The 24,715-nt window shown below is 39.8% G+C and overlaps 1 protein-coding gene across 1 annotated transcript in view; it reads right to left on the bottom strand.

Moving 5' to 3' along the window:
- The window catches only part of ZMIZ1 (zinc finger MIZ-type containing 1), a 283,289-nt gene that overhangs the window by 103,649 nt on the left and 154,925 nt on the right, over positions 1-24,715 (bottom strand). The window contains exon 5 of the mRNA XM_053983271.1: positions 18,374-18,479. Within this exon, the coding sequence (XP_053839246.1) occupies positions 18,374-18,479 (106 nt within the window). The remainder of the gene's footprint in view (positions 1-18,373; positions 18,480-24,715) is intronic.

The raw sequence follows: 24,715 nt of genomic DNA, 5'->3' as shown, positions 1-24,715 counted from the left end.
AACGCAGTGATTTCTTGTCCTCTCTCCCCATCCCTGAAAGAAGAGCAAACAGTTCTCCAAGATGACAAGCAAACACAGAAGTCTGGTCCCACACATCACTCAAACAGATATTCAGCTGAAAGTCTCCTCTGTGCAGGTGACTGGTGGATTGACAGAGCACTTGTGTTTTCCTGCCCAAACTATACAAATGACTATTCCTCTATACCATTTGCATCTTCCCCAAGGAACTGTAAAGTGTAATGCTTCCATTGTGTTGTCTTAGTAGTTTGAAGGGGATCTGACACAGCTCTTTCTGCTGCAGTTGAAATGTGTGTCGGTTCCTTCTCAGGGCACTGAAGAGGTCCTCCCCAATATCCAAAGTGAATGTGGTCTTCTTGAAAACATCAAAAAGACTTCTCCAGACCTAAAATGATTTAGTCTGTGATTTGATTAAGATGTAGCTAGCTGAATGGATTTAGTAAGAGGGAACTTGAACTCCACTTAAACATGTTGGCTTGCCCAAGCTCAATGTCCCACTGAAAAGGTTTCTTCTATTGTAGAAATCAATTCTTAGTATTCTCATGATCAGTAACTCCCATATGTTACCACTGATTTTAAATGAGAAACTCAACTACATGAATGCCAGCATGAATTCACCTAAACAGGATTGGTGCATTTGTTCTGCATGGCCTTGGATGACTGACAGTGTTGGCTGCAGAATAAATAAATGCATTATGCAATTTTTTATTTTCCTTACCCGTTTTCAATCAGTCCAGCGTAAATTCACATTTGCTGCCTTTTATAGTCATCAAAACCAGCAAGAAACTGAATAGATTCATACAATGCTTGATTTCTGCATATAGACAAAACATGGTCAAAAATAAAAATAGAATCAACACTTTACCTTGAATATAGAAGAGAAAGCATTTATTATGGTGCAGAATACACCCCTATGCTTGTAGTTAAGACTATAATAACTCTTAACTGTGTAAATCAGGGAGATAGAAAGAATGCCCTGGTTTACATAGATTTGTGCAGCCACTTCCCATTGCTGAAGGATCCTCTAGGTGGATTAGTCATCTCTGATCTCAGCAGACTCAGATTAAGCTGTAGGTTTCCACAGGAAACATTTAATATACTACAGCAAACAAAAACACAGTGAGGTACTTTCCTTCCTCTTTTTCAACCTTGTTTTCCCAATTTGAGGCCTTTAGCATTTATTCCATCTGGATATCCAGCTACTAAAACCCTGTCAAAATCGAGACCTGTGTGAATATCATATACCCACAGAGGGTGCCTGTCTGAACCAGAAAGGGATTGTAGTGTTCTATTTTTAGGACAGAAATGTCACAGTCAATAGTGAGGCACATATCCTGCTTCACTCTGCCCTGGAGGCAACAGCTTTAAAGGTCAGACAGCAATGCTTTCTCGAGATATCCCACTCCAGCTTCTCCAATAAGAATGTGTGGTTTCCCTTTTGAATCTGAAAGTTATTTACCCATAGTGGTAAGACTTCAAACTGCTCACACCCTGCACACACGAGCACTTTGGACAGTTGTTTCCCCTTACGACAGGAGTATTTCTTAGAGTCCATAGGATGCTTCCTGCTCTCTGCAATGCAAGTATGACAGACAAAATTGAACTGCCCCTAACTGCCACCCACAAACAGAAAGACAGAATGAAAAGAATGAAGCATGGCAAATGCTCCTCAAAGAACTCTTCCCTGTGGCTGGCATATGAGTGGTTTCTCTCTTCAACTGATTGTTTAAAAACAATCGCAAATACTGACATTTGAGACACTTCTAAACAAAGATTCCAAAGTCCTCATGTTTCAAGAGACTGCAGGGTCGGCTGTAACAGCCTCCTGCTACAGCCCTCTGAAGCACCTGGGGAAAATTGGAATGGAAATCCAGATAGAAGGCTGTGAAGAAGAGAGAAAACAAGTCTTTATTGAAGCCCCAGCTGTGACTCAAGACCTTCAGTAACCTGATCCAATCATAATTAAATCTGCCCACTTAGGTGATTTTATTACATGTTCTACTGTAACCTGTTATGCATTTAGACAACTTCTATGTATAAAACGATCATGTCCCCACTTTGGTCCTTGTTATCATGATGAATAGACATTGTTTGACACTTACATCATGCTTGTATGCAAAATATGGAGACATGGAGAAAAAAAACCTAAGAAAATCTGTGAAGAAATATGCTGGTTTAAATTAATTAAATTATCATCTTAGAGAGACATTGGATGAAATCACAAAATAATGTACATAAAAAGATAGTCCAACATCGAGGCTTGAGCTTTCCTTCTACTTTGCTGGCAGAGATTATGTCCAGCAGAAAGACAATTTATACTACATTAGTGAGAAAGCCGCTTGCTTGATGGGCTGCTTCCTTCCTCTAACTCCACTCACACATCATCAGCAGCTGCAGCAGCTGCTCCAGCTCTTTGGAGTTTATACTCTTGGCCAGTGGCAGGATGATGAGCTGCTGGGCCAGAGAAAAGGATCATGTGGGAGACCCAACAGAGGAAAGCTGATGCTTTGTCACTGACAGTAGCCCAGTTCTCTCATCCACAGCTGCTCCTTCTCTCCTGACTTTACCTCACCTAGCAAGGGGAACCAAGTCAAACTGAAGCTCTGACTTGACTCAAGACACCTTGGGCCCACTGTTCTAGACTGTGAACACAGCTGCCAATTGGCATGAAATGAACTACACCATACAGACAAATGTTGACTACAAAGTCACCCATTCTCCATCAGAGCTGCCTGCAGAGTTAATGGAACACTTTTCCAAATGCAATAGCTTTCAGTCACTACTGGCAAAATTGATGCAGGTGTTACTAGGAAGGAAAGTGTTTTTTAAATATTCTTTTTAAAGCATAAAGATATGAATACGTAAATGAATACATGTAATTTTCCGTTATCTAAATGAAGATCGAATTTAAGCTTTAGACTCGTGCACCAGGTAAAAGGGATTAGTAGGCAATGTAGACATTAACAAAATGTTGAATTCCATTTAAAACACAAGTCTAGATTTATTTGGCTCTCTTACCTGCTTTTCTCTTTTGAACTTATTCCTGTTGATGACTCAATTAGCTTCTTTTGCAGACCTTAAGTCCCCATGGTGTGAGTTTTGCCAAGTAGAAGAAATCTTATCTTTTGCAGTGCATTTCCTTGATTAATCCCTTGCTACTACATCAGGGCAACTCTCCTGTGTTACTTAGGCAGGGAGCATAGTGAGAAGCTCACAACCAGCCCCAGCTCTTATACACAACATGGCTCAAATTCCCATGTGTGCTTCTGTGCAAGAAGTATCATGTTACCCTTCATATTCCTACAAGGGAAATTCTTATTAGGCCCTTAATGATACAAGGACAACAAATAATATTTATGTCATAAATAATATTTATGATTATTCACATATTTATTTATGATTATTTATAATATTTATGATTAGTATTATGATGTCACAAATAAAATTTTGTCATACATTTATTTATGACATCATAAACTAAAATAATCTGTAAAATCAACAGAAACAAAACTGCTCCTGTTTATCAGGCACTCTTCATTTGACACTTCTGTCTACAAGTTTTCTTCATTTTTTTGTTATGAACATGAGTTAGTAATTTGCCTTTCAGACACTGGACAAAGGGATTAATGTCATAGAAGTGGCATCAGAACAACACAAAGCTGGAAAGATTACTGTGCTGGGCATAGTCCTGCCATAGTGCAGAACACAATACATGGAGGAAAGATGCTTTAAAAGTACTAGAGATCCAGCTGTTGGGTTTGGGTATTGTTAGCAAACACTAGAAGACATTTTAGCATGTTGACACATTCCTTCACTACTGGGACTCAAATAAAATGCCAGCAGGCAGACCTCAGAAGGACTGATGGAAGAAAGGGGGAGTTTAAACTCCTTCCCACCCACAAAAATCATGCTTTGGACCAGCAATGCTGTCCTATTATTCATTGGCTCAAAAATACTGATTCAGCAAAGAATTTAAGCATGTGCCTAAATTTAAGTAGTTTAATTAACTTTGACGTCAGTGAGCCTACTTTTGTGCTTATAATTAGATATGTGCTTGCTGAAGCAGAGCCCATCTGAATAGAATTTCGCTGATTTTAATTTGGCCCTTTGTCTTTGCCCCTCATTTATTCTTTGCAGTGACTGAAGGATTAGCGCTAAGGTTCTGGTTCAGGAATGCACTTGAACAACTCATCTTCACTCATGACATACAAAAAGAAGCTAAGCATGTCTCAAAAAATAAGCATAGACCTAAGTGCTTTCGAGAATAATGACAGTTTCATGGCTGAAGAACATGTGGTGGTCCAGTCCTTCTCTTTGTTAGTCAGATTTTATTTTTTTTTACAAGATAGAATTTTTCTTCCATTTCCATAAAGAGTTACAAGTAGTGTTCCACATACTACAAATGAAAATATACAAGTAAGCAGCTATTTCACAGAGAAATTAAACATATAGGAATCCTTTTACAATATTGTTAGTTCTTGCAGTGTGGAAGAGCCTGCTGTAAATGTCTTATTTATTCATTTGAATGACAGCCTTTAGGTCCCAAAATCTAGGATATTTTAAGGTCATGTAAAAACAGTCACAAAACAGTAAAGAATTAAATTAATTTTAAAAACCCAAAACAAATAAACAAAACCAAACCAAAGGAAAAAAAAAAAACCCAATAACTGCATGGAGAATGAAAAGAACATGAACATCATGGATCCAGTCATCAGAAATAATGGTTCAAGTCCCTGAGGTAAATAGACAATGAGGGACCTCCACAGCACACTAGAGCACAACAGCAAGATCAAAGATTCAGCTCCTGCCAGGCATTTCTGCTAAACACCTCTAGAGGAAAATCTGATGTCTTTTAACATACCCATGAACTGGATTCAGCACACAGATAGCATCTTTAACAAGCCTTTTAACTCAGCTATTTTAGTCCATTCTTCTGTGTTTATGGCCTTTTAAAACCTGGAATACATGACAGCCATTATTAACTGCAGGCATTCTACAATTAAAGGTGGATTTAGAAGGATACAGCAGTGCAGGGGGAAGAGGAAAACAGTAAGAAAACCAGGAACTGAGTTCAATACGAAAAACACTGCAGGAAGAGTTACTCAAACAAGGAACCCCAAAGAGCATTTGTGCTGAAGGCACTGCCATCCATCACAGTCCTGATCTACAGAGCTCCCTGCAGGGCTCCCTGATCCTCTGTACCACCACCAGGGTGGGATGACTGGGCTGCACCACCCACACAACCACTGCCAGGTGCCTGAGCTGCACCAAACTGCAAGGGCAAAGGATTTGTTATGCATTGGTTTGCATTAACTGTACTGATTTAGCTGTACACAGCTAAAATATCAATGGGTCTTTGAAAAACATCGATCTGAAATCCCACAGATTTCACAATTTTTCAGAAACCCTACCCACAAATGTGTGCACGTAGCAAGACGGCTCATCCTTCATTTACTCAAAATCTATTGTCAGATACCTAAATTTCTGCTGTCAAAAGAGCACAAAAAAAAAAAAACAAACTTTAAAAAGGTTTAGCCTCAAATTAAAACTGAAGAGAAAGCTGACAATATAAAGAAGTCAACTATGTATCTATTCCATGAGTGTATTTGGAGACACGAGCATAGAATAAAGAATGCCCCAGTTAGATTATTAAAGCAATATGCTCTAAGTGACAACTGTCAGTTCTTTTAAAACCTCCTATCAATTTCTTCAAAGCCATTTAGTTTGTAAATATATTGGGATTGAAAGAGAAGTAGAAAACCCCCATCTAGCTAGTAATTTTTGGTTTGGGGGTATTATTTGCTTATTAACTTGCACATGCCATAAGGAGGACCTGCAGATATCATAAAACTTCATTATCCCATCCCCATTACTTTGGATTTTGAATTAGCCCATGATTGGGTTTCCCTGGACACAAATAGATTTTTTCATTCTAAAATTCATATTTTTATCCTAAGGTCCAGCGTCCCCCACAGTAACTCATTTGTCTAGAATTTTCCAACTTTACAGGCAGAACAGGCATTTGCTGTCCATTTCCTCTGCTCCCATGTGTGACCTCACCCTTCTTTGCTCTGTTTATTTTTGCTGCAACAGTAAAAGGAATAAAACTATTTCAGCTCTGTCAACTCTACTCTTCTACTGCTTTAAAAACATACAAACAGCTGCCAAAAGAAGGGGCACTGTTTATTGTGTGGGACAGATGATGTTTGGTCTGGGCACACTGAAAACACTGAATCTACAGTGTCTCACCATCCTGTACACAGCAATCAAGGCTTTTTCTCCAGGGAAGAGGCTTAAGAGTTCATCATTAACAAATAATTTTCTAGGCATGGGACCCTAAAAAGTAACTCCAAAACTGCTATGTAAGACAGCTATTTCTGCACACATGAGCTTTCTCAAGCATAGTTTTATTTTTTCAATCTCTCTGCAACCTTTTTAGCTTTATTGACCTCATGATATGTAGAGTTTTGGACAGAGAGATGAAAGCCAGATAAAAACATCACCTATTGCAAATAAATACAGTAATAGAACAATGACCCAGTATAGACTTTGTTTCCAGCTTTGCAGACTAAATGGCACCTGCACAATAAAGTTTCCTTTCATGGAGCAATGTATCTAATTAATATCTGACTATTCCAAGTTTCCAGCATGTTTTCAAACCACAGTCCAAATGTATCTAGTTCACAATAGATACATATATATGCTCATAGTCCTTCCACATCCTTAGTTTAGTTTTGTTGTCTTCTTTTCTCTACAGAACTCTACTCCAGAGTGATTTGTATCACACTGAGGCTTGTCAGCCATGTATCAGTGTTAGCTTTTTGAAGACAATCCTTAGAGGTCACCATCCTTCCACAGAGTTTAGGATTATATGATTGACTAAATTTAAGATTTAATTAAATGTGGGGCAAATACATTTCCCCTCCTCCCTAGATTTGAAAGTATAACCCATCCCAGGGTTGGAAATTCTGGCTCTTCTACTCAATCTGAGTGAAAGCATACATTTGTCACTGATGTACAAAGATGTGAATTCTACCAGAACACGAAAATATGAGGAACACAGAAGATACTTTCAACTGCAGAAGCCTGGCAGTCTGTAGTGCTGACTGAACCAAAGGGACTGTGCCAAGCCAGACATGGAAGTTAGGATTTCCCCTCTGCTTTTCTAACATTACCTTCAGTGTTTGCTACAACACATATTGCAATCAAAGGAAAAGAAAAATTGCTGAAATGCCTCTGCACACATAGCTGTTCCAAAGGGATACTGAAAACCACTCTGTTGTCCTTCAAAAGAATTGAGGTCTGTTTGAAGCATAGCTCCCAGCAAGGATTCCACAGGAAGACTGGCTCCTCAACTCTGCTCAGCTGACTTCTTTGCCCTGACACATGGCTTGGGTTCTCAAATTAGCTGTAAGTCACAAACTTTGAATTTTGGTACGTGTCAGAGATATCTCACAATACAACTGGTAATTAATCACCAAAGGATCCTACTGAGCCTCCAGCAGTGGTGTGATGATCCACCAGCTTTGTGTCACTGGCTTGAGAACTTTGCCCTCAGACATTACTCTTGTTTCTCATCCCAGCATTCTGTCCCTTTACAGGCAGTGAATGATGATTCTGCACAGGTCTGATCCTGCTTACACAGAACAGGAACACAACACTTCCTTCCACCCTTCTATCACGATTCTCTAGAAGGCAGATCAGTGCCCAGACCCTGTCACAGCATACATCATAGCCCATGTCACAGTCGAGATGGCCACCATACACAGAGTGTCACCATACCAGTTCAGAAGGTTTCAGCCCATACAGAGTAACACCATACCCCATCAGAAGGCTTCAGGTATCTGCCCATACAGAGTAACATCACTCCACTTTAGAAAGCTGCAAGCATCTGCACCTCTTGTTCTTCAGCCCAACCTTTTATCCCCTCATGCTCCTGCACTGCCCCTGTGTGCCCTCTGTTCCCTTTGGTGGTTGCTCAGTGCCCCTGGGCACTCCATGGCTCATTGCTGTCAGTGCTGCTCACCTGCTCCTCACAGCTGTGCCCACTGGGGATGAGGCTCAGCCACAGCCCCACTCCCAGTCACCACACACTGTGTGCCTACAAGACCCCACACCAAGCACACAGCTTCACACAATCTCTTGATGTAACCCCGTGGCTCAGAGACAGGAGCTCCTTGAGTGACAGCTGTCACACTGTGCTGCCACCACCCTGGCCGAGGAGCCTCTGCCTTCTTGATCACTGCATGCTGGGAGCAAAGAATCAAATGAACACCGAATTTCCTCCAATCAAAGACTGTCTTTACCTATTAATTTTTCCACACATTGAAATAAATAAAAAGTATCTCTCTCTTCTGGAACATTTTTTTTTTCTTCCATTTCGACAGTTGCTAGACCGAAATGTCAGTCTAGCTCTTCTCCAGCTCATCTTAGGTACTGAATGTCTAATTAGCTAAACTGCATAAAATTTAAAATCAGAAATTAAAATCAGTTTGCTGTCCTGTAAGACATGCTAGATTTTGTAACAGAACAGAGAAAGGAGACTTGCACAATTCTGCCTCTAACAAAGACCTACCCAAGTCTTTGCTTTTGCTCTCAAGACAGCACAACACTGACACAATTCCAGCACCTCCCTGCTTTTGCTTTGGTCAAGACAGTCACTGTAGCTACTGCTTATTATTTCAAACACATTTGGTTGTAACACTAGAAAAGCTCCAAAGCAAAATCCCTTTACTGCCTGCAATGGTATGTAGCTTTTCAAGGACCACTAGGTCCTCTACAACATTCCTACTGGGAGACAGCAACTGTTATAAATTTCTGGCAATTAACCTCTCACAATCTTATTTTAGACCAGCAGTGCTTCATTTTTCACACTGGAAACTTAGAGGTCTCTCTGGTTCTTTGCCTTAATTGAAATTGCTTCTGTAGTAAATACACTAAATAATTTCATTTTGTATTTTCTGTGATGGAAAGACAGTATCTTCCAGAGTGAGCAAGATTAATGTCTTTTGGATCTGACCAGGCAGTCATAAGGGAAACTATCACACATGAAACAAATACCCTGCTTTGTACACAGATGTTCACTGTTCAATTTATATTTCCTCAGGAGCAGCTCCTGTTCAGCTTTCTATTATTGAGTTCAGAGCCAAGTCAGTCATACTTGCCTTTAAAAATGTTTAAATTTATGTTTCCCTTGAGAACTTGCTTTAGAAGATGCACATTTTAAACCATTCCGTGAACCTGAAACTAAGGATCGATGTCTGTGTCTGCAGGTTTGAATCTACAGAGCCCTAAGCAGGGCTTTGGGAAACAACAGCACAGGCAGGCAGGATTTAAAAATCTGTAACTTTTTCTATCCACTGAAATTAGTAGCCCCAGCACACCTTAAGTGCAGGCATTTCTCAAAGACATAAGGGAAGCACTGAAGGAGGTTGAATTAATCATTAGTTTGATCACGTATTTCATAGGAGCCAACGTTCTGCATGAAGTGCTACTGCTTTAAGTTTTGCTGAGAGTGAATCTCAGAAGTTGAGCAGATACTCAGTTCATACAAAACATGAAGAAACACTGCTTCTTTGTAACAGTGCACATAAGAAATACATACAGCAGCAAAGCAGAGATACAACTGAGATACCTACTAGACAGACAGGTAAGAGTCAAAGAGATTTCCTTATGACTCCACAACATCCAGGCATCTCAATGCTTGATCATTTTATCCTTCCATCACATTAGGAAATCTTATATATGGGCTTCAGCCCCAAAAACAACTGCAGCTACGGGAAGTCTTTTAGTAGACACATGCTCACCATCAAGTATTTATTAGATGGGCTTGACATCCAGACTTTCCTAAAGGCCTGGTTTAGGTCATAGAAATTAGATTCAAACTGACTTAATTTTCTAGTTAGCGTCACACCTTTTGGAGTTTATTATTGTTAAGCTACTGAACTTCATGAGGAAAATCTTATTTCTTCCATTTATTCCTTAAGTCAGGTATTACTGGCATGTGCTACAAAGCATGATTCACCTTACATGGAAGTGTCAGGAATAAAGTGTGATTTATTGGGATATTCACGGAAGTGTCTCACAATGACATGTATTGTTGCATTTTCATCAGAACACCAAAAAATAAAAAGGGACTTATTTACCTTGGCATCCAGAAAACCTGCAGATGAAAGCAAATCTGATGGTTTTCTTTACATGTTTTACTGGAAGTAAAAGTAGGTAAAGGCAAAAACAATCCATAAAAAGGAAACAATCCAAAAGCCTCATCAAACATGAACATATTGACTTCTACTGAAGTTTTCAGAAAAACAGCACATGTTATAAGGAACAATATGCAATTTTTTGGGATCATATTGCTTAAGAGTTCTCTTCAAATCAATTTTCCTTTATTCTCTGGTCTTTCTCCTTGAATCCCCTCACACAAAGTTGCACAAAGATTGATAGAAATTATATCTCTGATGATGAATCATTATGATTTTTTGTTTATTTTTCACAGGTATTTAAATGAATGCATTGTATCACAGAACTTTTGCAAATACTGCACTTTAACAGGTGTGCTTAAATAGGAACATTAGAAAAGATGAAATAAAAACATTTTCTCAAAACTTCTCAGTATGGAAATCTCTCTTTTTAAAGAGAAATACTACATATAACATCTTATCTACTAATCATTGCATTTCTCAGAGTATCATGTCTAGAGTATTCAGAGCAAGAACTTTTTTTAACAGGCTGACTCCATGCTGCAGACAAGCCTGGAGGAATTAGGGATGGATCTGAAAATGGGAGCAGTGGAATCTGAATTGTATTTAGGAAGTGAACTTGCTGTTCTTGGAGCTTGATGATCTGATCTGTTCACACAGTTCATGCTTTCGTGGTTCAGCCCTCCAGCAGCACAAAAGCTCCCAGTCCCCATGGTAGCTGCTGTGCTACTGTTCTCGTAGCTGGACTCCTCATGAACTCCTCTGATTGCCTCCAAGATTCACAGGCTAATAAGAGAGCACTGGCAGTGAGGTACATTTGGATGCACTGCAGCTCCAAAGGGAACAAGCTCGGGACTGCTTGCTGTAAGCTGGGAAAAGGCAACTTACAAAGGAAAAATGCTGTTCTAAGAGTTTGCTTTCTTCTCTCCCATGAATATATGCAGGCTTTCACAGCTGCCTCCCCTCTTACGTGCCATTTGTGACTTACCTCATCTTCAGAGGGAAGTCACTCAAAACAACATAAAATGAAAAATCAAAATTCACACACAGACCAGGATCTAAGCTGTCTCTACCACCAAATCTTCAGCTGTTCTCAGCACATATGGAATCCCTCAAGCAGAAGACAGAAAACACTGTTAGAGATCAACAGAAGTCTTCTCTGTTCCAGTCCAAGTGGAAGTATGTTGCACACTTTAGGAAAAGATTCTTCCCAGGAATTGCATGATAAGTTAATGCAGTACACATCAAATCTGCTGCAAAGAGAGCATTCAGGTAAGTACCATCCTCAAGAAAATCCAAGGCACAGAATAAGAAAACAGCAGAGCAAGCTTGTTGCTGTAGTTGAGTGTCCACAATTTCTTTAAGTGCTATAGTAAAGGCATTAGAGCAAAAATGTTCCAACTTGGCAACAGTTTTACTGTGACATCTCTCAAAGTCAGAACTGATACCATGGTAACAAGGACCAGTGAAATGTCAAAATGAACAGGCCAGATACACCACCTGGTATTTTGGCTAGTCAGAATAAAGAAGCAGCAGCTCAGCCATGCAATCTCCTTTATAAACATAGGTGTTCAAGTGTACAGCAGAACAGTGAATGCCAAAAAAAGAACTGAATTTTCACCAAAATAATACCTATCTACATTGATATGTTATGAGGTCCTCAAGTTCCCAGTAAAAATGAAGAGGAGTTGCCTAGCTACTAGGAGGATAATGAAAATCTGACACAAGTATGATCCTGTTTCCCATGAGCAGAAGACAGATCAAGTGCATGAGGAGCAGACCTTTCAGAGGAAGGGAACAAGAACAACCCAGACAAATAAGGCCCAGTGGGGAAAAGTTTCTCATTCTGCAGGCTCTTCTTAACCTCAGGATGTTTGAGAGCTGACTACTAACATGTCTGCCATATGTCAAGCCAACCTGACAGAGGCCCAAGATAGAGGATATAACTGCCAAATCTGCAGGTCTTACAGAGCTTTGTTCTGAGTGAACTCGTGGGTGGGACAAATGGGCAAAGTCCAGTGTGCCTTTTCTGCAGCCAGCATAGACGTGGCTGTCAGAGAGTACAGACATGAATGAATGCTGCTTGCCACTGAGCAGCACTTCTGACTGTTTCCTTTTGGTCAAGGGAAGTTGCCAACTTCATTAAGAGAAACTAATAAAACTAACCTCATAATCTAAAGGAAATAAGAATTAATTACACATTTATTTCTAGTATTCATACTGTAAATCATTATGAAAGAAAACCTTAGTTGCAACAAAGTGTATCCTGCCAATATATGTACCAGAACAGAATTATTTTATCTGTATGACAACAAAGTGTCCCAGCTGAAACCATGGCTCTGCTGCACTGCATAACTACCTACAGAGGAAGAGGTAGATTCTGTACTGCATGATACTCAATTTAATTAAATTAAATAAATAAAAGTGAGATGGAAGGCATATTATTATCCTTGCTTCAAAAATACAGAACTACAAAACTGAGAACAAGGCAGACAAGGGCACACAGTGAGAATCTGTGCTAAGAGCAGGGAAGTGAACTTAGGGATCACCCGAAATGTAGCCAGTTTTCAATACCAAAAGCTGTTTCAGAAGGTAACAGCTAAAAGAAAATAATACCTTTATTTTAATGAGGATCATCAAGTGGATGGTTTTAGGACACCAACTCTACCAATGGATTAGGTATCTGCATGGAAATATAGTAGAAATTTAGGACAACACAGATAAAAGGTTCTTAACCAGCTTCCAGCTACATCAGGAACCACATTACACAATTTCATACACTGAATTTTATCTTTAAAAAGGCTCTTTCACATTTCCATTTTCCTTTACTCTGCTCCATCCCTCTCCACTGTCATTCTAGCTGAAGATATTTTTAAAATGCAACTGCCCTGATAATTCCGAATTCCCCACTTATTTCAATGTTTTATTCAATTTACAGCAGTATGTTTTTGTGTCAATACTGTACTGTAGCGTAAAAGCTCTTCTTGTTCTGGGTTGTTCATTTGTTAGTACTTACATACATTTTAGAACGTATGTTCAGCTTTCATTTCACAAACAACCCAAGCTTTTACTCTGCTTTCATAATGCTGCTTACTTATTCTTTCCTAAGTGCAGATACAGCATCTGTACTTCTTCACCAGTCATATAAGACCACTTTGACTTGACTTGCTGGAAATCTTTGGTGTGAGACTGATAATTTATATGCTGTTTCTTTCCTAACACAGGCCTGTCAATCATTTGGTCCCTTCAAGCTGGAGGGATGCCATCAGCCTTGGCTGCAGTAATTTCTATTCTATACTTGTAATCCTTTTAGCCACCTCGCTTGCCTTGTCTCCACAGATAATGTGAGCATTATTACTGGAAACTTAGTAAAAGTGTTAATCTAGCCCTATGGTCCTCCATGATCTAGAGGTTATCCTTACTTTATACCTTTTTATTCATTCACATTGTAGCATCATTTCTTCTCTCATTTTATATAATTTCTGGGAGTTTGATTTGGTAATACACCAAAATACTCTTTGCCCAATCTCTACTATCGCTCTGAAAATGTATCTTGATCAGGACATACCTTGGGTCTCAGTATCTTGTCCAGTAATGTTTTAACACCTCCATTTGCCAGCACTCTCACTGCAAATACCTTTGTTAACCCAGGGTCCAATTTAATTACAGCTTTGGCATTCTATTCACAAGAACAGCCCTATTATATCACAGCTTCAGTACAATGACTGAAGCTAAAGAAATAAAAACCCCCATAATATAGAGTCCACAAATACTATGAAGTTTTAATGCATACTTCATATAAAATCAAGATTATTAAGTAATACTGCTCTTAAAAAGTGAAATCAGAAGCTCACCAAACAAAGCCTAAGGGATTGAAAGCAAAATGATATCAAAAAAGGGTTGCTATTTCTGCTATCAAACAGCCAACACTTGGCTGCTTGTCCAAGCTATCACAGCACTTGTTTGCTGTAGCTGCTCAGTGACTGCTAAAGTACCTTTTCTGCACAGTTCTGCCCTCAGGCTTCTTCCTTCCTCTCTCTCTTTACAGAGATACTGAACACTGTCCTTTTCTGACAAAGCTCCCTGTATGATCTCATCCTGTCGTCCCCTTGTCTGGCCTCAGCTTGGCCTCCTGACAGAAGCAAAACTAGAAAAGTAGCTACAAGAGCAATGAAGTTCAGTAGCTCGATAAAGTATCTTTAAAAAAAATATTCAGAACAGAAAATTGTTCTCTCTCTCTCTCTCTTCCAGCCCCCTTATTTTTTTTTTTTTAATAATCACTTTAATTGGTGAACTCTACTTTATTTGAACAATTAAAATAAGGCTACCAAATAACTTAAAATCTTCTACAGGAAGGACAAAAGCATCAGATATACTCAGAAGAAGTCCAAGCAAACACTGTTCAGAGAGAAGGAAGGAAGAAAAGCCAGAATACACAAACACCTATGCACTCACATCCTAAGAGCAACTCAGGTTACTGCAGTCTGGAAGCAAATGAGCAGGCAGCCAACCTGCTGGGCCATTCCCTACAGGTGTCACAACAAGGCAAAGGAATTTGCAGCGGAAGGTCTGGGGAGCAGCTGTCACCAAAAGAGACACATATATTTTTAAAGGCTTTGTCATTTGTCTTCAGGGTGGGAAATGCTGTGTTTGACCTCCTGCTGAGGCAGCTGCCCTGTTGCAGCAGCATGGGCTAGAAGAATAAAAGGCAACAGCTATTATTTCAGGTACAAACACCAGAAAGCAGAGACAAAAGGCATAGTCATTAAATCATCACTTCTATTTAAAAACACACATCGCAACTTATTAATACTTGTCATGCTGCATGAACCTCCCCCCTAGGCATTCTCCAAAACAATTTGTATTAGCTAATTGCTAACTATCTCAATGACCAAGTAAAACAACTCCAAAAAGCACATCAAACACTGTCTTGGCAACACCAAACAATCCTGGACGGAGAAGCCAAGGAACTGGCAGCTCTTGGTCTGGTGCCCTGCCCTTCCCCAGCCGAGGCTGTGCCACCTGAAAAGCTGCCCTGCCTGGCTGCAGCCTCCTATCCCTCCCTGCTTCCCCCCACGCCTGCCTGGACTCTGAGCTGCCATCTGCACCTCCTTTCCAGCTGAGCAGGGAGCCACCCCCAGAACAGCTTAAGGCAGCTGGGATTGTGAGGCCATTTCCAAGAAGCAAGGGGTGGTTGTCCCATAGAGTTGAGCCAATTTGGCAGCTGGATGCTCTGCCCTCTAGCCTCAGGCTCCAGCCCACTTGCACCAGGGCTAAGCGAGATCCCCAGGCGCTGCCATGGGGACACTGACTCTCCTGGGGCCCGCAGAGACACAGCTCAGGGAGCAGTCCAACAGAAAAAGCTCTTCTGCCAGAGAGGTCCCCAAACAAGCTTAGGGTGGGAATTGCTGGGGAACAGGAGCAGGACTACTGATTGCACTGGGTCAGCCATCTCTGCAAACCAGCAGACCTGAGGGACACTGGGCTGGAGGAGTCCACCTGCTCCACAGAGCAGAGCTGCAAAGCCTGCCAGCCACCACTGCCAGGCCCCTCCAGGCTCCCAGCCTGCAGGACATCAGACAACAAACCTTGTCCCAAGCTGTAAGGAGGTGATGGCCCTTGAAAGGATTTGGTGCAATTATTTTCCCTGATGTTCACCTACTCAAATATGTTTCAATTAGAAAGTCTTTTTTTCTCCTAGCATTTAAGAATGTCATTCACCAAACAACATGGATTAAAAATGTTTCCAGAGTGATCCCATTGGCAGCATTAAATTCATACTTGGAGGAATGAATGCAAACCATTGTAAATTCCCCTTAAGCCTGGAGGAAGGGAAAAGCAAATTCTTATTCATTAAAATTAATGCCATTTGATATCTACATCAGGGGATTTCTGCAGGAATGTGACTGGAAGAAGCGTTGAAGGTGTCTTTCATTAGATGCAAAAGAAAACAGAAGGAGTTTCTCAAAACAACCTGCAAGCATCCCTGACAACAATTTAAGCAAGTCACAAAAGGCAGTTTTCAATGAAGCACACTCTCTACAAGAAAAGCAAAGGACAATCTCAACAGTTTTACAAAAACTGAATGAAGGAGCAGAGCCACTGCTATATGAGAAATCAGCAAATATTAATGCACTCTGATGTGGAAAATAACCCTTTAAAAAAAGTCTGTATGTTCTGAATTGACCTCACATTTGTAATCCCAGTCTGTCAATCTTTCAAAGCTGAGCTCTCAGGAGCTCTCAGAGCTCCTATGTGAATGTGACATCCTTAGAGTAGGGGCTATATGTGACATTTCACAAAATATGTTATGGTATGCCCCAAAATATGAGTATTTAACACAGATAGTAAGAGCACAAAATGCACAGTGTAGATGGGCATGATGAAACCCCAGGAAGACCTGGTGAAACAACTGTACACACAGTAAAACTAAAGTAGGTGTGAAACCAAATATTTAAGATCATTGAAAAGAAATTACTTCTATATACAACTGAGAAATAGGAAGCAAAGGAAAGGATTGAGAAGGGTCTTAGAATATATTGAGAGAAGAGTGTGTGATTCACCAGCTTTCCCAGTATTCTATCAATTAAAAAGGGAAAGAGTGAACTCTGTATAGAGTGCTAAATTTAAAAGAAACCTCACATATATTCCTCAAAAAAGTAATTACTGGTAGAAATCAAACACTGACATTGGGCTTCTCTAGACTATGATGAGTGACCAGCAGTTTTCAAGCCCACTCCTTCAGTGAGCCCTAAAGGGAAAGGACTGTAACATCTGACTCTCAACCTCACCTCCTGTAACACACTGATGGAGAGACACGTCAGGAAGAATTAGTAAGACAGGGGGAAGAGCTATATTTTAAAAGAAAATTTAATGCTGTCATAGCTGGAAAACCTTCCTTGATAAGCCTTTTTTTTAAAAAAAAGAAACCCAAACAACCAAGAAGAGATGTGATAGCTAACAAATGGATAAACTTAATAGGAAGTCAGAAGAAAGAGACATTGTGCTTGGTCAATGGAACTTTTTATCCTCCACACAGTTTTCCTGGATGAAAATCAGACAGTTTATTCAACATTTAGTAAGATTAATGGTTCCTTCCCATACAAAAAAAAAAAAAAAAAAAAAACAAAAAAAAAAAACCAGTAAGTCCAGTGAATATGCTTTGATGTGAAAGCCACTTTTGCATGAGGAACTGCTTAGAACATTTAGGACAAAAGGTAGCCATGTTTGGGGCTGATAAAAACTGAAAAGAAACATGAAAAGAAATATTAACACCCAGTCAGTTGGCTAAAAGTCACTGTTTTGGAAGAAGGTAACCTTTTCTGATCTTCCAAAATGGGGACTGCATACCAGTTTAGTACAAAGCAGAAAAGTTATCCATGCTCAGTCTGGAATGGAACAATTATCTTCCTGTTTTCCAAGCCAGTGAACATTATGTTGACATTCATCAGCTAAGAAAAGGAGAACCAGAATTAAATGCTCCAGTTAAATCGAACATGTGAGAAGCAGGAAGACCCTTAAGTGCCTTTTCTACATCTCAAAAAGGAGCAATGGCAATGCATCTTGATCAAATATTGCTACTTGATCAGAGACCTGTACCAGATTATTGCTGTAAAACACTGGAAAAATGGCTACTTGCTACTACAGCACTAGAATTACTACCTACTCTTGGCTCAGAAGTGTAATTCTAAGGACTAGATGTACAAGAAACCATGGTAGTTATTTGCACAGGCACATGAAGTCAAGGAGTCCAAGTTTTGCAATAGATATACCAGGGAGTACAGAATGGATGCAAAAGATTTAGGGGTTGACACATGACAGAAAATCAATGGTTTACCAAGACAGAGGGGTCTGAGTATGTTCATTCCCACTGTGAAATTACTAAACATCTGTGCTTCTGGAAGCACCACTTCATCCATGAGATCAAATAGGGCAACAAACAGCACTAGCTGGGGAAAATATAAATTTCCAAAGTCATGTATCCTCAGAAGAGCATGCCATTGAAAGGCTAAAAGCAACAGAACTAAACCCACCAAATACGTATTTGCTTTTGGTTCTGTTTTTTAACAGAATGCAAGACAGTCACAGGTAGCATTTTTTACAGAATATGATCATCTGAGAATCAACAATACATCAAAAAAGGCTTTTCCTACCAGCTGATTTTGGAGTGAATTTGTCCCTGTTGGCTGCACATACTGCCAGTAGCCTGTATCCAAGATCCAAGTCAAATCCTTGCTGAGCTGCCACTCGACTAACCACCTGCAGAGGGAAAGAGAGAAAGCTTCATTAGGGCTTACTTGAGCTCTTTACAAAGTGACATTAACCTGCTTATCAGCACGAATGTTAGACATCTGAATCTGCTGCAAGAGCACAGTATAAACATGGTATGAGGCACTGCTCCCCAGTAGTTGCCAACACAAGCACAGCAAAGTGAACACAGGAGTATTCCAGTGATCCAATTATTTGACCACCTGTCAGGAGAAAGGCCTGGTAGTTCCATGAAAATTGGAGAGACAAAAGCCAGAAGAAATAATGGAAGGGCAATGTATGTAAAGATTGCATAGAATACACTTTGCTGTATTTGAGATGTGAGGATGAGAAACCCTCAGTGTCTGGCCCTGTTGTGCAGTTCCTGGCTCTGCTCCCAAGGGCAGTGGGTCCTGCAGGTTAAAATGCTGGGCAGGGTTGTCCTACGCTGTGCTCAGTGTCACAGTTGCTGCATTTCAACAATACGGTATTGGGAAGCACATTTACCACAGTTTTAGAATGAACAGGCCTGCACAAGAAGCATTTGCCAAACATTAAATTAGGGGAAGACTGTTGTTGTTGTTGACTGATGTAGAAGAACTAGCAAAACCAGGCAAACTGAAGACTCTAGTTAAGGACGAAAAGCAGTCAACTGTTTCTCCAAGCCAGCAACACAGCTATCAGCCAAGAACGTATCCTCTTTAAAATCTGCACAGCACAAACACAATCCCACAGTCATTCTGCCAAACAATGCTAAAGTTATACACAGCACAGCTTTTCTATTGCCTTCCAGTGGCACATAATGACTTCAGACTCAGAGGCACAGATAAAACAGATTATTCTTAACAGTGCCATTACTTCTTTGCATTAAAACAATGGTGAAGGAACTGCACAAGAAACAGAACACCATTTCCTAGGGCAAAAGAAAGTTCCTATCTTTAATATCTTACAATACAAGAAAATATCCTTCTCCCACCCTTTCTTCATCTGAAAGCTTCTTTCTTAATGAATGACACTGCAATTGTGTGTGTCCAGGACTGCAAAAAGCAACAGTATAGAAGAGAGTGAAGAACTAATGTATGAGATAACTTACAAACATTATTCTATACTTTTTCCAATATATCCACTTTTCCTAATTAACGATTAAGAACCAAATTTATTTCTTAAAAAAGAATTAACATGAATGAAGTTCCCAGGTAGATTTTTTTTGTTCTGTTGCTCCTATTAATTTAAAAATTACACATCAATAAGACTTAATCTGTGGGAGTGTTCCCTCCCTAAATGTAAGCCTTACAACCTCAAAACTAAGAAGAGAGGTTCAGGGAAAATAAATGAAAATTGAGGATGATCAGTGCAGTAATACACACCTGTTTAATCACATTTCTTTACAATTACAGCTTTTAGATAGAAAAGTAAAAAGGAATAAAGTAAAATAAATAATGCAAGTTTTTTTTATAACAAAAAAACACTTCCAGTTTGGTAGATCAGCCTTTAATCCTTTACACTTAGAAGTCCAGTTGTTAGCATCCTGGCTAAGACTCTAGGTCTAAATTTGCAAAATTAAGAAAAAAATAAAACTAATAATAATAATTTAAAAAGTCAATAAAACCCCATTCACAAAACCATTAAAAAACAGAAAAACAAAAGCAGAATATGATACATCATATTTCATGCTAAAATAGCAACAGGAGTGAAGACTGGTAGGCTGCCATGAGATCTGGAAAGCACATATTATATGCTTGGAAATCTGTTTCCCTTTTCTACTTGCAGTATCACTGTTCTTCAGCCACCCAAAAGTAGATATGGCGGGGGGTGGGGGGGGGGGTGGATGATGAGAAGAAAACAGACAAAAAGCTCTTCTGACAAACCTAAAACAACACCTTGCAAAAGGCTCCTGAGAACAATGTCTCATTAATGTACAAACATTATTTAAACTCCTTTAGCTGTCATCTATTCCACCATCACAGAGGAACACATTTCAGAGTGCCAATCAGGTCTGTAAAACAATGGAGAAAGGGCCCTCCCATTTTCTGTTTTGAAAAAGAATATAATCATTAAACCATTTATTTTGAAGCAGGAGAAAGGCAGATACACCGGCTCAGCAGTGAGTACACAGTAACTCAGGAAATGCATTGGCTGCTTATATGCTCAATTCATTTTAAAACATGAAGCTGCAAGTCCTGAGACTGTCCTAGCAAGGGGCCAAATCACTACTCTCAACTGACATCTTGCTAATTATGGAAAAATTCTACAAAGTAACTCAGGAAACAGAGAGAACTGTAAAACCCACAAAAGCAAAGTTCTGTTTGCACTGTCTTCACTGAATACACTGCAAAGCCTTGGTCAGTGCAGTCCTAACCACAGGCTGACGCCTCATTTTCTGTACTTCCACATCAGTTTCATTTTCTTAATTTCCCGTGCCAGAGGAGCAGTGCCATGAAGCTCAGAGGGGTGGAAAGCAGAGCTTTCCAGAGTGTGAGCCCAAGGCTGACCACACCCCGATGGGCACAGCCCGGCCTGGCAGCACCCACGCAAGGGCTGAGCACGAGAAGGCAGAATCTGAACTTGACAACTTGCAAAGTCAGTCAGTCAGTCAGTCAAACTACTGCTTACTTCTTCATGCCAAGTATGAGGGAAAACAAATTGGAAATTTATTTTAGCAAAAAAAATATTAAAAATAATAATGTAACTTTGAAATAAAGTGCTTCCACTGACAAACTGCACATAAAGTCCCTTCTTCCTCTCAAAAGGACAACAAAAGCCCCAGAAACTTAATAGAAAGCAGATATTTCTAATAAAATTTCTGTTTTGCCAAGAGTCATTTTCCATCTACAGTTTTCTTGTACACACTCCATTAAATGCAGGAAGAGGATCTATTAAACAAACTGGTGGACTTGTGCTCAAGAGGGCTTTCTCTGGCCCCTTCTGCCTCAGCTTGGTCAACATGAATAGGGCAGTACACATCTATTTCCTTTACAAGGAATGGTTAGGTCAACTATGATAAGTGCTTACAGCACTGCAGAATGAACTCATGGTCGAACACATGGTGCCAGCTGCATCTTGTCTGAATTTTTTAACAAGGCTTGCAAATATTTGCATTGACTGTATTTCAAGTTTTTCTTTCAACTGTGACAGGTTAAAGACTTACTTTTATTTCACAATTAAGGTCAGTGGAACAGATCATACATTTCCCTCCCAAGACCCTGTTTCAGGTTGTCTACAATTCAAGTCAGACATTGCTCACTTGGCACTTGTCAAACTTTCCTCTGTACGCATGGGACCCCCTGGCTTTTTAAACAGACACTGAGAATTCTCAGAAACAAGACAACAAATGTGTCATAGGAGCATGATCCACAAAACGCAAAGAAATAGCTACAAGACATTTGGTAAGTTTAATATATTCAGATCAGCAGGCCCTGATGAAATTTACCTTTGAGTGCCTCACAGGAACTTAACCTGGACAAACATTGTAACTGCTAATGATTATCCTCAGAAATTCAATCAAGACAGAGAGCTAGGAGATATACCAAATCTGGTTTTAGGATTGTAAAAGGTGACTCTCAGAAAGTACATATATCCAGATAGACAACAAAACCAAGTATTGAAGAAGTACTAGGTGAGTGATACAGGACATCATGAATACATCAGCACCATGCAATTTCCTTCTTTAACAAGTTACCTTATCCTAACTCTGTCTTTTGACATTGCCTTATGTAACACTATCGCAATAAAGGAATATAGCCCAGATGACAGAAGTATATATATATTTTATTCAGATTATTAGCTACTAGTCCTTTGTCAAATCATAACTTGTGCTTATTACAGGTAATTTCTATGTATTTAGTCCTGACTTGGACAGTGACAGAGTAAATTGCAAAACTTCTAGGTGGTTTTGCAGGCAAAACAGTCTGCAAACACTTAACAGGACAGGGTAAGAGTTTAAAATTATCATTATAACCAGGAAAAATGTTGTAAAAATGAGACCAAAGACACACATGAAATACTACAGATCAGAAAGAAAGAAAAATTAAATGCCTAAATAGAAAATTAGGAACAGACATTCATCTTCTCAGTATATATGTGACTCACTGGGAAAATGTTTGAAGTATTAAAAATCATCAGGCACTGGAAAGTCCTACCTATCACTCTCTGGCTTTTGGAGGGTAAGGGTATTTATAGTAGACCAGGCTGTATCTGTATCACATCCTGGCTTGGAGAAAAAGAATAGACAGCATGGTCCCTTAGGTCTGTCCCAAGCCAAACCTCAATGATTGCAGACACCTGCTGCCCAGTGGAGCCATCCAGCTCAGCCTGAACCCTGTCCCAGGAATTCTACCACATTTGAAACCTCCCGTGATTTCAGTCTTATTCAGGTACCAGTGTGGATCAGATGGGATCAAAGCAACAATTTCAATAATCCATGAAATATTATGGCTAAGTGATTATGATACCATTTGCAAACATACTCTTTCTCTAACTACAAATTCCAATCCAGCACATCAGCAAAAATTCAGACAGCATGTAGCTGGTACCATGTGTTCAACCACGGCTTCATTCTGCAGTGCTTTAACAACTTATCTTACTTGACCTAACCATACATAACATAGCACTCCATTGAAAAGCAGCACGTTTAAAAAAACCAAACTAGACATAGTTGCCAGTACCACAATCATAAATTGAGATCATCATCCTTTATCATGGGTGAGAGGGGTGCTTGGCCAGCTCAAGGTTCAACATCTAATATTTCTCTACATGATTTTACAATAACATTCCAGACAGCTAGACTTTAGAAAAGCTAACCCATTTCCTAAACACACTTGCAACACCTAGCTTTTATTTGAAGTTTGATATGGCACTAACAGCTATTTTAAGCTGTCTTTAAAGGAATATATACCCTATCTGCAAACAAACATTATTATAGCATCAACTGCCAGTAAGAAAGTCTGATCACTTCAAATCTCTGAAATCTTTAATCTGAATAATTCAGATAAACAGCATTCAAAAAGGAGACACTGCATTCACTGTCTGTGACTCAGCTCTGCAGAGTTCCAGATGTCTGAACTCTCAGGGTCATTGACAGTGAGGAGAAAATCATGAGAGTGAGCTTTTAATTACATGAAAAGCAGACAAATGTGGCTACCAGCATATTTTCTTCGCTGAATTTACCTGCAATACTTCCCCCCCCCCCCCGCCCCGCCTCCTTTCTCCTTTTGCAAGGCTAAGGAGCTTCACCACGGAGCTTCACTCCCTGCCCTGTATGTCATCACCCCACGAAGTACTGGAACAATGTAGCTCTCAACCTAACAGCCCCGTTAATCAAGAGAGCTACATGACTGCTTATTTCTAAACTCCCTTCCCATTATGTTGCACTTTCAATGAAACTCTTAACTAGCAGCAGTCAAGAGCACTCCCCCCTGCTGGCATCAGAATGAATTTTACCAATTCAATTTGCTGGTTGCTCAAAACTAAAAATGCTGGCTGATTGCTGGTTCAGACGGCTCCATGTTCAGCCACTTGTGCATACTTGAAATTATCTGAATGCAGTTTGAAGACTACAGCAGAAATTTTGTAATTAGAATTCTGCAATGTAGATGGTAATTTTTCCCCCTCAGTAACACACAAAGATCAGATAAACAGGAAGCAAATTGAGGAATTTTGCAACATGAATAGTGATCTGTCTCAAACAGGGAAAAAAAAAAAAAAAAAAAAAAAAGGGTAGGAAAAGGAGGAAGAAATCTGTGATCTGAAGTCCTGATCTGATGAGACTCTTACACTCCAGTTGCAGAAGGGCTGCCTCAACAATAGAGACAATCAAAGCAAGTCAGGGAAGTTATATATATCATTAAGCAGTTTCTTGCCTTTGATGCTTGAAAACAGACATTAAGTACGTTCTGCAAATGTAAGAGACTTTACAGAATCCTTGTATTCAAATTAAGAGTTATCTTAAAAATTATCTCCCACTCTATAAGGTGGATAAAGGTCTTATTTTCAAAGTAAAACAAGCCAGTATGCCTGCCATGTACTTCTTGACTCTTCCTGCAATGGCGATGTAACTCATGCAGAATAAGGGTATCTCTTTTACATCCTCTCTGCATGTCTCTTACAACCACAAACATCTAAGAGAAGGTCACTATAATCAACCCTCTCCACTGAAAATTGTCCCAGAGGAAAAGAGGCAGGGACTGTGCTGTAATTAAACCAGCTGATCACTGGGTCACTGCAACACTGCCACCTGAGTCCTGGCACAC

This window comes from Vidua macroura, chromosome 8 (assembly GCF_024509145.1).
Source record: "Vidua macroura isolate BioBank_ID:100142 chromosome 8, ASM2450914v1, whole genome shotgun sequence".
Taxonomy (NCBI): domain Eukaryota; kingdom Metazoa; phylum Chordata; class Aves; order Passeriformes; family Viduidae; genus Vidua; species Vidua macroura.
The sequence above is the reverse complement of the archived record's forward strand: the minus strand, read 5'-3'. Positions and strand labels throughout refer to the sequence as shown.